The following is a 14,023-nucleotide window of genomic DNA, read 5'->3' as shown; positions in this document are numbered from 1 at the left end:
ATAATTTGTTCAGACTATGGCACTCGTAAAAATAGAGATGTTGGAGGGAGGTGAGGTGTTGGAGATGGGATACTTGTTTCAGATTATAGCATAACCAAAACCGTAGATCTTGAAGGCAAGTGAGGTGTTGGAGTTCCATTAATGAAACCGATTCCGATTTCTCAAATCCCCATATTTCAAGAGAAGTAAGAGATGAAGGAAGAAGATGAGACAATTCGCTACAACTATGATCTAATTCACCACCAACGTGTAACTCCAGCTCAACAAGTGATGCTGCTGGCATGTTCTCTGGCCCCCACTCTGAGATTGGCTTCTTTAACTTGCCTATTTCTAAGAAACGCAGATTGGTAAGGAGATACCAGTAATTGATTTACAACTTCTTACAATCAGATCCTCAATGTTATCTGGACACCAGCAACACTTCATTTTGTCACAATGAGATACATCCAACCTCCTAAGAGATGTTAGTAGGCTGCTCCTACAATGATCCCCCCTCTTCTTTCTCTCCTAAACTCAACAAATTATCACAACTGTACACCATTAAGGCATTTAAATTCATAAGAACCTTACTCGCAACCGCCTCTGATTCCCACAAGTATTGTATTTCATCACAATCACTTATAAATAATTTTTCAACCGCCCCAAGATACTTTATAGCATCTCTCCACACCACATCATTAAGTCCTGAAATACGTTCTATTTCTAACTTGGTGACTGAAGAAGCAATTTGTACCAGCTTCCTCAGCACACCACTATCACACGTATGTAACGCTAGAACATTCAACGATGGTAGTGCTTCAACTGAGACTTCAACCAAATTAGGACAATCATGTATTTCAAGAACGTTCAATGAAGGTAGTCCTTTAACTGAGACTTCAACCAAATTAGGACAATCTTTTATATAAAGCTCTTGCAAGCGTGGAAACACAACCCCACTATCGGTTGACCATTTCTCCCATCCTCCCATATTTTCAAAACGAAGAATTTCAAGTGAAAGAAATGCACTACCATTCCCAAGTAACTCCAAACCCACAACTTTTAACCCATCCAGACCTTTAATAGACAACTTCTTAAGTGACCGTAGCTGCCCAAGTGGCGGTAGAGATGCACATTTTTTACAGTCATGTATTGACACATGCTTCAGAAATTGAAACGAAGGATCCGCAACCCATTTTGGAAACTCTAATCCACCATATGACGCAATGTTAAGTTGTTTTAAATAATCATTATTGGGCTTCAACACATCAAGGACTTCTCTTTCAAGCACTTCATTTCCTGACACGTCTTACAACCTTTAACTCACTAAGCCTCTTTTGTGAAATGTTCACCTCTGATGCGTCTCTTGCATTTTGCACCTTGTCCATACCGACAATAGAAATTTTCCCACTCAGATTATTTAACTCCTTAAGTTTGGTTATTTCAACCCACTTTCACCTCTGATAATGAACTTGGAGAGAATTTGTAGGCTTCTCAACTCCCCAATCCCCAAGGGTATGTGATTCAAATTTGGAGTATCCCGAATGTCAAGATGTCGCAAGTTTTTAAGCTTTGAGAAGTTTTTAGGCAACTTAGCTAACTCATCACATCCAAAAACAATCAACGTCTCTAAATTATAGAGATTGCTAACATTTTCGGGTAATTGTGTGATTTGAGTTTTAGATAGATTAAGATATCTCAAGTGCCTCAAAGTACCAATGGACTCAGGTACCTCACTTATTCCAGAATCACTTAAGCATAGAACCCTTAACAAAGGTAACTCAGAAATTAAGTCAACAAGAATCTTATTTGATAAGTAGAACCAACTTTGCTCTACGCCCCTGAAAGACATTGCCATAAAAGTTCTCAAACATCTAGCTCTTTTAAATGTCTCGAACTTATCGTAACCTACATACTCCTCACAAATGAAAGACACATGGCGATACTTATCCAACGCTTTCTTCTTATTGTCATTCTCCAACCTTAAAGAAAACTCATCAGAAACAGATGTCGCCAAGTCACTCATTATGTCATGCATCACAAACAATGATTCGTCACTAGGTGCATGTTGGAAAAATGATCTTGATAGCAGCTCATCAAAGTATTTATCACCCAGGGATTCTCCTGTTTAATCACTTGAAGTTGGCTGGTACAAAAACCCTTCTGCCATCCATAATTGAACCAATGGCTTCTTGTCAAACACATAGTCTTTTGGGAACAAGGAGCAATATGCAAATAATTGTTTCAAATGTGCAGAAAGATCTTGGTAACTTAGTCTAAGAGCTGGGACGATTTCCTCCTTAATGGGTAACCCCCATATCTCACTGTCTAATACTTTCTTCCAATACTCTTCTTCTTCTCTTTTTGTACTCAATAAACTCCCAAGTGCTTTCAAAGCCAAAGGCAAGCCAGCACATTTTTCCACAATACCTACACCGTATGGTTTGAGTGACAAATGCGAATCAAAGTTATTCACACCCAATGCATATAGAGCAAATAAGGACATAGCATCATCATGTGACAGGCTTTGCAGCTGGGTTAGATTACTATAACCCAACTTTTCAAGCAACTTATACTTCCGTGTTGTCATGATAATTTTACTTCCATGAGCACATGCATGAAACGGGCCAACCAGGGTTTCCCAATCTTGTCTCCTTTCACTCCATACATCATCTAAAACCAATAGAAATTTTTTCGCCTTTAGGTGTTCTTTAAGAGCTTCTTGAAGCAGATTAAGATCTGCAAATTTCTTGATTTCCCCTGCCACGGATTGAAAGATAACTTTGCTAATACCGAAGCTATCAAACTCATCGGAAACAAAAACCCATGCCTTGAGTTCGAAGTGATCCTTGACTTGTTGTTCATCATACAAAAGTCTAGCTAGTGTCGTTTTACCGACCCCACCCATACCAACTATGGGAACAATGCTAAAGTTTTGAACACCTCCTTCATCCCGCAACAATTCGCGGACCAATGCCTCTTTCTCGGTTTTCCGTCCAACAATACTAGACGTGTTGACCATAGAGGTTTGCAATCTTCTATTGATATCTTTTGGCCTAGTTTCCTCTTTCACAACAACTAAACCAAGAGTATGTTTCTGGTCTACTAGTTCTTGTAATCTAGCCGACTTGTCATGTGTCAACGAGACATTAGTGCAACATGCTGGGATTAGCTTTCTTACCTTGCTGGTCATGCCTTCTGACTCACCGTTGAACTCACGGTGCATAGCTTCGACTGCCAAATCATCGAGCACGTCATCTATGTCATAAGCCAGATGCTGGAGATCATTGAGCCATCGTTTCACAGATTGATTGGTCAACTCCTTCTGAGAAGCATCAGTAAGCACATCTTGGATCAGGTTCAACGATCTCTGCAACTTCTTGACTGCAGCATCAATTCCCTTACAGTGGTCAAGTTTTTTGAAAGCTGCAGTGGCCAGCTTCTCGAAGAGCACAGTGAGGAAGGCAGAAAGCACGATTTCAGCCATGATTATGATAAGATTAATTGTAGACGAAATGGGTTACTTGTTTTGGTGATTTCAATTTTATGGTAAAGGCTTATAATTATGTTGGTCAACCAAGCAAATCAACGTCAGGACAATAAAAAAGTGGGAGTAGGTGTGGATTTCCAGTTGTCCACTAACGATCCTACTGTATATTAAAACAAATGAGGTTGCTGCTACATACCCCTGGTCTATTGGACGATTTCATATCCTTTCAAAATTATCCTTCACTTCTCTATTTTTCTTATCATTTAAATAAATCAAAAAGAAGTTTTATTTCTAATACTTAAAATAGTTAATGTATTCTTTTAATTCAATATTCAATATATTACCGGTTTTTAAGTTTCAATCCTTTCAACCTCTTTGCATCCTTTCCTTCATACTCAACCTTACCTAATCAACAAAATCAACCATTGGCTATTATTTCTCAGTTCAATCCGACAATGATAATTCTGCATCTCAATCGGACAATGATAATTCTTCATCTCAATCTGACAATGATAGTTCTGCATCCGACATATTCACTTTACACCGTCGTACGTCTAAATAAGGGCGATACTGGTTAAACGGAATACTCAATTATATGAAAAGAATCATTGATCTGATTACATCCCGGAAACGATTTCAATAGATCCATGTCGATTGTTAATCAGATCTTCACTTCGACGGCTACCCTGCCATCAATCGATGTTTTTTACGGTTAGTATCTTATATTGTTAGGATAGTATGTTTAATTAACCTAGGTTAATAATTTATATTATTCGTTAAGGTATGTGTAATTTACCTAGGTTAGCATTTTATATTCTTAATCTTAATTGTTAATGTTAGTTGATATCTATAATTGATAATTTCTATGTTTCATATGGTTAATAGTTAATGGTTATTAGTTAATTTATACTTCATTATATGTCTCATTGCAGATTTCAATTTCAATTACATTATATGTGTCATTGTTAAATTTTTAATGTATCATTGTTTCCAATTTTTAATTTTAGTATTTATTAAATTTTTAATGTGTAATTGATTCCAAATTACAATGATATTATTTTGATTTGTATTGATTCATATCATTAATAATACCTAACAACTTTTCAAATTCAAAATTTGAATTCGTAGTCAACTTAATTTCTAATTTTGTAAACATGAATTATATCAGCTATGACTTAAGGTTAATTTTCTAGGATTTGTTCGTTTGTATACCCTATTTTTTTAAATGTCAACGTTATATTAAACCCTAATTATGTTGCTTTGTTAATACATAAACTAATATTTTATAGATTGGTATTAATATTAAACGGATTGTATAAAAAAACCATTTCAATATTCCTTAATACATTTAATTGAATTAAATTTTAATTTAATAGAATTAATAAGAAAGGGTTGCTAAAAGTAAGGTTTAACATTTCCTCATTATATATTCAAACGGTTTCAATATTAGTTGTGACTATTTATCAAAAAAGTAATGTGCTATAAATAAGGTTTGACATTTCCTAATTTTTTTTGTTACATTACATATATCTTTGGTAGTTTTCTAAATTTTGAATTACCATTAATCAAATTTGAAAAACATTCCATGTTTAGTAGATAGAATCTTCGAAAGTTTAAAAGTGTTGCTTTACTTTAGTTATTGTTTTGTGTTCAGATTCTTATTCAATTTTCAATTTATATTTGCAACTATTTGTTTGTCTTATGCACATCATGTGTTGATCATGGTTTGTTTATGTCGCAGGAAATCTATTTCTTTGTCACCAATTGATACAACAGAAAGGTATTTGGGTAAGTGTTATGTTCTAATTTTGGTTTATACATGATTCAAACTTTTGACTATTGGTCAGAATTAACTTTGGGTTTAATATGCTTATTATTGTATCTCTGTGTTATAGGAAACACGTTTGGTTTTGGAACGATGACATTGCTTGGTAAAATTTTGGTGAGTTAACTAATAAAGAATTACTATACATCAACAAAACGAAGGTGCCTTCTCAAATTTTCAAACATCAAGGCTAATGATGATGTGACATTCACATCTCTTAATCTTGCTAGAATCTTCCATAAGAAGTTAGGGCAGGTAAGTTATCACCATTTTGTTTCACTTTTACTTAGAACTAGGATGACTGATGAGCCACTAAGTATCCTCTATAAACTCACCACACATAGTTGTTTTCTATATCAAAAATCTTATGATATTTTAGAAATATGGATTTATGGGGGTGTTTGGGATTGCTTCTTGAAATTGCTTATGGCTTTTTGGAGAGGCAGAATATCCAAAATGCCCCTCCAAAAGCACCTAAAAGCTCTGGAGCTTTTAGGTGCTTTTGGAGGGGCATTTTGGATATTCTGCCTCTCCAAAAAGCCATAATCAATTTCAAGAAGCAATCCCAAACATGCTTATATACAAAGTTATATCGTTTTCTAAAGTGAGAAATTTACTATATGGACCTATATATCTTTAAAACATAAAAGTTTTTGTATATACTAATATTATTTAATAAATTGTTTGATTATAAGTTGAGTAAATACTAATATTTTGGTTTTTTCAGATAATGTACTTAGATGTTGGAGAGAGTTTTAGAATTCGTCAACTGGTTTTTCACGTTTGCGAAACCCTTCAGCGATTCCAGGTTCGAGATCTACAATTTAGCGAAATTCCAGATGCAGTAAATGTACATAATACGCGATTGATTAGTTTTCAGATTGGATTAAAGGATGATATGTGCCGATATGGAAATTGGTTATTCATAATTTCAAATGAAAAGTTATTTGTTGTTGTTGGATCAATCAAGTGAGGTAGTCTGCAGATAGTGTTTAAAGTTTGCAAGTTTAAAGTTTGTTCATAGATTTACGAAACAGGAAAGAGCAGTTTTGACCATGACAGTAGCATTCAAAAACTAATGACCTGACATGAATTTAGTCAATTGTTGTTGTTGGTCGAGGTGCTTTACAAGAGTAATTTGAGAATTTGTTATGATATCATAAATGGGAGCTTACATGTATACCTTAATTTTTATTATTATGGAAAGTGAAGTATTTATGCATATGGATATTGTGAAATCAAGCCAAAAGTATCTACTGAAATATCTTCATAAATTTGAAATACCTATAAAAACATGTGTGGCCAGGAAACAATGGTTGTGATAGTCTTATAGATGGATATTGTGAATTCGTTATTTTTATTAATAAAACTTTGGTTATGTTTTTGTTTATTTGATTTGTTAGCACTAACAGACTTTAATTAGTTTCTGTAAGTATAAACCTAAATTTCTTATTTTCTCTAATTATATTATTTTCTCTAATCATGTAATTTATATAAGAAGCATGTAATTGAAAGTTTATGTATTATAGTTTTAAATTTTCCTTGTAATCATTTCACGATGTAATATCATTATTTGTAACTATATATGTTTCAAATTATATTGCTGTTTGAGAATGACTTGCAATTATAAATAATGTTGCCATTTGAAAATGACTTGCCATGATAAATCATTAATTTTTTTCATTGGTCAAATATAAGTGTTTATAATGTTAATTACCTACATGCAAAATTTTATCAAAGTAAATAAAAAATTAAAAAAATCTTGTATGAAGCTATAAAAAAACCTTTTATAAGTAATATTTAAATAACTATATTAATATTCAAATATATAATCAGATTTGTTTTCTTGACGAATTTCTTAATTTCCACCCGTGTAACACACGGGTTAGTAACCTAGTATAAAAATAAAAAGAAGTTACTTCTCCCTTTCATATTTAAAAGACATAGCTTTTGTAATTGTCCTCTCATATTTAAAGATTTATAAACATAGCTTTCGTAATGTGACAGCATTAAGACACCAAGTCTGAAATTGCCCTTTGTATATATCCACGGGCCATGAATTGTGGCCGAAGTGACCATTGACACGAGTATTTGTAATTGTTAACTGTAAATAGTCATTAGTCTAGGCCGCTTCTTTTATGTTACTAGTATTTACTTAAAGGCCTCTCAAACTCTATAACAGGAGTGGTCGTCTTTTGTAATACATAAGAGTTTATATATTAATCAATTCCAATACCAGTTTACAGTAATATAACATGGCAACACAACTTATGCTGCTACAGTGACCACTTTAATGCGATATATGTACGTGTCAGAAAGAAAAATCCAGCCTATAAATACAGCAATCTTAAAGAATCATACCCTCTACCTAATATTCTTGACAGCTTGGACATTAGACCAAAACCCCTTGTGATGAGAACAGTGTTTTTTTCTGTGACAACCCCAGAACAAAAAATTTCTAACGATGTGTTTTCAGTTGTGTTGCAGCTCAACTAGGTTTTCATGGCTGCAGCTCGGCTGGGTAACAACTACAATACTGCCCTTACGTTTTTGTCTTGAGTTAACGCTTCTATTATAAATATTCGCTACACATAAGGGGAAGTTTGTCATCATTTTTAATGTATGAGTTATTTATAGCAAGAAGATTACAGTCGAAAACAATAAGAACAAGTAATGATTCATTCTTAGCTGTATAAAACCCAACACTATGCATACTTGCTAACTCAGCCTTCCAAAATGCTACCAGCCCTAACTTCTTATGTGCAGGACAGGAGAAAAGGGTATCATGGGAATTATTCAGAAATTATCCTTGGCTTGTCGAATCACACCTAACGCTTCCGCGTCACTTGCATGTGCTGGAATATTCAATACGCGACGTATTTCTTCGCTTGAAGTACGCAGAAAAGGATTACATAATTTCTCCTTCTTTAAGGTAGTTGGAATCTAATGCATAAAACCAATAGTCAGCGAAAAACCAACATCAAAATTTAATCCAAAAAAAAAAACATCCCGAAAAGAGATCATAATGATGCATAGGTACAGGTGCAAGACCTGGATTCTGGTTAAACCAGGCCATTTTCAGTACCGGTTAGCATGGCTTGGGTAATGTTGGGTTGACCCACATAAACCTTATTCGTCCATTATTAAGAAAAATATATAAGATAATTACACAAACAGTATTGTGTATCTTTAAATAAAATGATCTAGGAGGATATAAACATTTAAATTAAAATCTGGGCGACTTTCAACTAATTTGACTCGGTTGAGATAAAAACACTACCAAAATCGACCCAACATAACCAATTTGACTAATAGCAACATTTTCCTTGTTTTTAAGTGTATTAATGTCAACATATAACGTATTCTGGGTTTGCATCCAGAATATTCCTCTATTTTCTCTTAGTATGTAGGATACTTACCAAACGGACAAACATGTAACTTAAACTAATATCAAGTCAAAATTTTAGGTTTGTATACCATCAAGGACAAGTTAGTTTCACCAGAAAAGTAATACAACACTCTTTGATGCAAAATATTATCACATTTAAAGCTCAGTTCAGAAATGGCAAAATGGGTGGGTTGGGACAAGGTCAACAGTCAACACCAGCAAAGTAAGGTTTAGTGTTAAAAGCAGGACAAAAAAGTTGATAACCAAGTAGTTTCCATTTTTAGTTTTCATAAGAGCTTTAGAAACCATAGTTGTTAAAATCGAGCGCTTTTTGCGCTTAAGCGCATTTAAAGCGCTAGGCGCATTAACTGCGAGTTGCATGCCTCAGATATTTAAAGCGCCCATTAATATGTTCCCAACCTTCCTATGCATATTAAATATCAATTAAACAACATGTTCCTATTCTCTAGGAGTACCTAAAAGTCTAAATCTCCACTATTAAAGCACCATAATTTGTTCCAAACCTGCCCATGTGTATTAAATATCATTTGACTTCTTACTAAATGATTACAATATTCAGAATTCGTGATTAAGTTTTAGTTTTTAATTTTTGGAAATCTGGATATTATGATAGATGTGTTAATGCTTCACTTGTGGATGGATCAAATTGTTCTTGGCAGTTAAAATGAATGCTTATAGAGTTGTTGAATTACTGGAATTATGAAAGATGTATTAATTATTAAGTTTTTTTAATTATTAAGATGTACTTGGTATTTCATGTTTTGGATTTTGGTGTTTGGTTGTTCTATGAACTATTTCAAGAATGAATGTATGTTTTCTTATTAAGATGTTCTATTTTAGTTAAAAAAAATTGTTTTTTTAATGTGCGTTTTTTTTTTTAAATCGGGCGCTTTTTTGCGCTTATCACCTAAACGCTAGGCCCAGCCTCAACGCTTTTGAGCGCTTATCGCATTAATAGAAACACATGATCACATCATAACTGAAAATGAATAGAAATTACCGTGGGCAAATTCTTTTTACGAAGAGAGGCTATGTTGGCTGCATATGATTGTAGTTCTTCATTCCCAGGCTCAATAGATAGTGCAAACTTTGAATTACTCTGTCAACAACATGCTCATTATTAAACTTACCACAGACTGAGAATACTTCGCACATGATTGTTGTTTAAAAACAAACAGAAAGAACTTGAATTACCAATGTATATTCATGCCCACAGTATATACTTGTGTCTTCTGGCAACAATAGTAACTTCTCAAGGGACAAATGCATCTGAAACACAAAAGAGAACACTGTTACACACAGCATAAGTCACCAGTGACCAAAAAGCAAACCAAAAGATGTCTCGGTCTTGCTTTAGGATTAACAATGTGTGGGTGGGTGTTTGGGGGGTAGTGTTTTTGACAAGATACAAGTGATAGATGGAAAGATAGGTTTAACACTTGTTCTATTCACAACTATAAGCATTTTAATATCGGAGATTACCTGTTCAGGAGTTCCTTCAAATAGTTTGCCACACGACAAGCTGAATAATGTGTCTCCGGTGAAAATAGCCCCGGAGGCTGGAAAATAGAAGCTAATATGGCCTGCCACCACAAAAACAAAGAATTAAAAATTCATTACGTCTATATGTATTTATTTAGCAATCAGTTGAAAAGCAAATTGATGAAAAACCTTTGGTGTGGCCCGGGGTTGCAATCACTTGCACCTCGTGTCCAGCAAACATCCATGTATCACCATCATTTAAACTGATATCAATACCAAGAATTCTATCCTTGTCTATATTCGATCCAATTACCTGTAAGATTGCAAGCACGATAGAAATTAATGTAAAACATATATGATTAAACAAACTCTCACATAACAAGGAAACTATACTAATAATAAGAAGGATAGTAATAAGAACAATAATTACTCATCACACAAGAATTGTAATGTTTGATTTAACATGTTGATTAGTAGTTATAGACGACTGATTACCAAGTACCTAAAATGCTACAATAATAATCTTAAGCGTTCAAATTACAGTAAATAAGATAGCCAAAATGAGTCGTAATTACTTCCATAATGACGACTAGAGTATAAACAAGTAAGAATTTTTAAAAAGTCCCTGATGGAATGTAAGTAGCAGTATGAACTTGACAACAACAAAATGTAAACGAACCGAACGCTCAGTGAATCGGGTGCCGCCGGGGGGAGGGGAGGAGTTTGTTTATTTAATAAATAAATGAACATGAACAAAAATCTTTGCTCATGTTGTTAAACGAGCGAACTAGAACACATGACGTGTTTGTTCATTTATGCTCGTAAAGGTTTGTTTATGTTCATCAGTTTACCTTTGTTTAAGTTTGTTCATTTATGTTTGTTAATATACTCATTTAAATTTTTTAGGCTCATAACATAACAATTTAGTCTAGTTTTAATAGATTTTAGGCCCAGCACATTTTTACTTACATTTCCATTTAACTTGTTTTAGCTCAGTTATGTTCGTTCATGAACCGTTCGTTTATATTGTTTACGAACGAACAATAACACGAACACGTTCATTTTCCTAAAGAATGAACACGAACAAGAAAACCCCGTCCGTTCAATTGTTCGAGTCCGAACGGTTGTTCAGTTAAAGTTCAACGAACGAACATGGACATCTTTCATTCGAGTTCATTCAGTTCGTTTACAAGCTTACTCAAATATTAATTTAAAATGTATGCAAATTAGGTCAAGTTAAGCAAAAAAGTTTAATCACCAAAACATTACAAATTGCTCCAAAAATCATATATAACTCACCTTTGCACCATACCTTTCTTTCAAATCCACGTTCCCACCAGTATGATCATGATGATGATGAGTATTTAAAATGTAGTTGAGATTTCGATTATTCTTGCTCAACGCATCAACTATTGGTAGAGATTCAGAAGGATCAACAACTCCAACTGTGCCTGTATCTAAATCATGCAAAAGATAGGCATAATTGTCCTTAAGACATGGTACCTAACATAAGCACAAAAAAGAAAAACTTTAATACGGTGTATAATTTGATGAAGTTAGAGCATGTTTGTGTTTGTTTGTTTAACTTAAAGATAGGCATAATTGTACTTAAGACACGGTACCTAAAATAAGCACAAAAAAGAAAAACTTTAAAGGGTGTATAATTTGTTGAAGTTAGAGCATGTTTGTGTTTGTTTGTTTAACTTAAAGATAGACATAATTGTAGTTAAGACACGGTACCTAAAATAAGCACAAAAAATAAAAACTTTAAAACGGTGTATGTTTGTTTAACTTTAACCGACAAACGATCAAACACGAACAAGTAAACGAACATTGTTTCTTGTTCGTGCTCGTTCCTTAAAAAAATGAACACATTTGTGTATGTTTTAATGTCTGTTCATTAACATATAAAATAAAGGTTCACAAACATAAACGAATGAGCATAACTGAAGTACTAAACATAGATGAACAAACATAACTAGGCCAAACTAGTTATAAGCATTGTGAAAAACAATGTGTTGGGCCTAAAAAGTTATTAAAATTATACCAAGCAGTAACGGGCCCAAAAATTTTAAGTGAATATATTAATGAAGTAAACAAATGAATTTAAACACACGTGAACTAACGAACATAAATAAATGAACATAAACAAAAATTAAATGAATGTAAACGAACATTCATGAATAAAATGAACGAACGAGACATGTATATACGTTCGTTCATTTAACTAAATGAACAAAAAAGAATGACCTGTTCACTTAACGTTTAGTTTGTTTACAAGCCTAGGAGCTGCAAAACTGTATGAAACAAAAACTTACCAGTTCGATTTGCAATGAAGAAGACATGTTTGAAATGCTACACAAATGAGAAACACCAAGCGATCGACTGACTCCTCGTATGGTTTTAAACGGAAACGAAAATAACTGCATAAACCCGTACATAAGGTTTTTCCTAAGGCAGAGCTGCCTCATACCTGGCCACATGCAATCCATCCTTCTCGCCTAACATATTAAAAACAATTAATAAAAGTTTCAAATTGCAATACGAAAATACAAATGACAATGCAGTTAATGCTTAAAAATACCGAATATCGGTCAAGGACCGACATTTGAGACATCGGTTATCACGGTGGGATATCGGTAATTTTAATATCATGCAGAATTTATGTATATAGCAATTTAACACTAACAATTCAGTATACTCTCCTACCATTAACAAATTAAGCTTTTGCAAATTACAAAACAATGACAATTGTAACAAGTAGGAACTAATTACGACTTAAAACACTATAAATTTTATAATTAAGACTTAAAAAACTGATATCAGTCAATATTGATGATAATATCGGGACCAACATTTTGCACCGATATTTTACCAAGGGACCAATAACTGATATATCCGGCAATATCTACTGCACTAATACATCAAAAGCTAACGCATATTATTGGCATCAAAAAAATTATCCCCTACACTAATACACAGCGTTGTATCAGATTAGCTACTTGCAATAAGAAATACACAAAAGCCCTAAATTAGAGAAACGTACTCTAATTACGTTACGTGTGACCTAAACTTATCTAATTCGATTAATCCACAGCAATTGAATCCGTAAATCTAAATGACGGTGACGATGAAGTGAATTGAGTAAATAGTTATAATTATACATAAAATTGATGATACGCAACTGACATATGACGCTACAGATATTAATGAATGATAATAAATTGAATGATTGAAATAAAATGAACAGTCGATACTAACAAGAGTGAATTAGGAGGAATATTCAGATTGCGATGTATATATGTGTGCTGAAATTGAGGAAGAAGGATAAGAAGAAACCTGAGGAGATGGAAGTGCAGACATGGCGGATGGAAGGAGTGATCTGCACAGTAATTGCATTTTGGTGGGTGTGTCACTACTTTTGCTTTAAGGGGAGGCACTAACTGGAAGTGAAGAGAGAGAAATATGAATTGAAATTAAATGATGAGCATTAATTAATTAATTAATTAATGGGTATGGTATGGGTTACATTACATTACATTACACCACCACGCCTTTTCCTTCCTTCCGGTTTTTCTTTTTTTTTCTCACTTTTCGATATCATTATCATGGATGATTTTCTTTTAACTACTAACGAATACATTGTGACTCAATGTTCGGGTTAACTCAAATACTCAATGATAAAAGGTAACCTTATATGTATGTGATTACAGACGGCGTTGGGTATCTCAAACTCATCTCTTATTTCAGGAAAACCGTCCCATGAAGGCTCACTGTGATAAAAACTGATTATGATTGGATTCAAACTTGAGACCTTACAGTCTTCAGCATAAATCTTCAC

At 33.6% G+C, this 14,023-nt stretch overlaps 1 protein-coding gene and 1 pseudogene across 1 annotated transcript; both read right to left on the bottom strand.

Moving 5' to 3' along the window:
* Window positions 1-350: 350 nt before the first annotated feature.
* On the bottom strand, window positions 351-3,575 carry LOC143530207 (putative disease resistance RPP13-like protein 1; annotated as a pseudogene).
* A 4,194-nt stretch (window positions 3,576-7,769) lies between these two features.
* Window positions 7,770-13,681, bottom strand: LOC143530230 (putative hydroxyacylglutathione hydrolase 2, chloroplastic). Its single transcript, XM_077025828.1, has 8 exons — window positions 13,522-13,681; window positions 12,501-12,683; window positions 11,482-11,685; window positions 10,372-10,495; window positions 10,183-10,283; window positions 9,895-9,969; window positions 9,701-9,799; window positions 7,770-8,234 (listed from the first exon to the last, which is right to left on the bottom strand). Exons 1-8 carry the CDS (start codon window positions 13,579-13,581, stop codon window positions 8,088-8,090), a joined length of 993 nt encoding a protein of 330 aa, XP_076881943.1. The 5' UTR covers window positions 13,582-13,681; the 3' UTR covers window positions 7,770-8,087.
* Between the last annotated feature and the right edge of the window lie 342 nt (window positions 13,682-14,023).

Source organism: Bidens hawaiensis, unplaced genomic scaffold (assembly GCF_021521415.1).
Source record: "Bidens hawaiensis isolate Kalapana, Puna unplaced genomic scaffold, B.hawaiensis_p1.1 tig00000636_1, whole genome shotgun sequence".
Taxonomy (NCBI): Eukaryota; Viridiplantae; Streptophyta; class Magnoliopsida; order Asterales; family Asteraceae; genus Bidens; species Bidens hawaiensis.
Note: the sequence above shows the minus strand (reverse complement) of the source record. Positions and strands in the feature narration are given on the sequence as shown.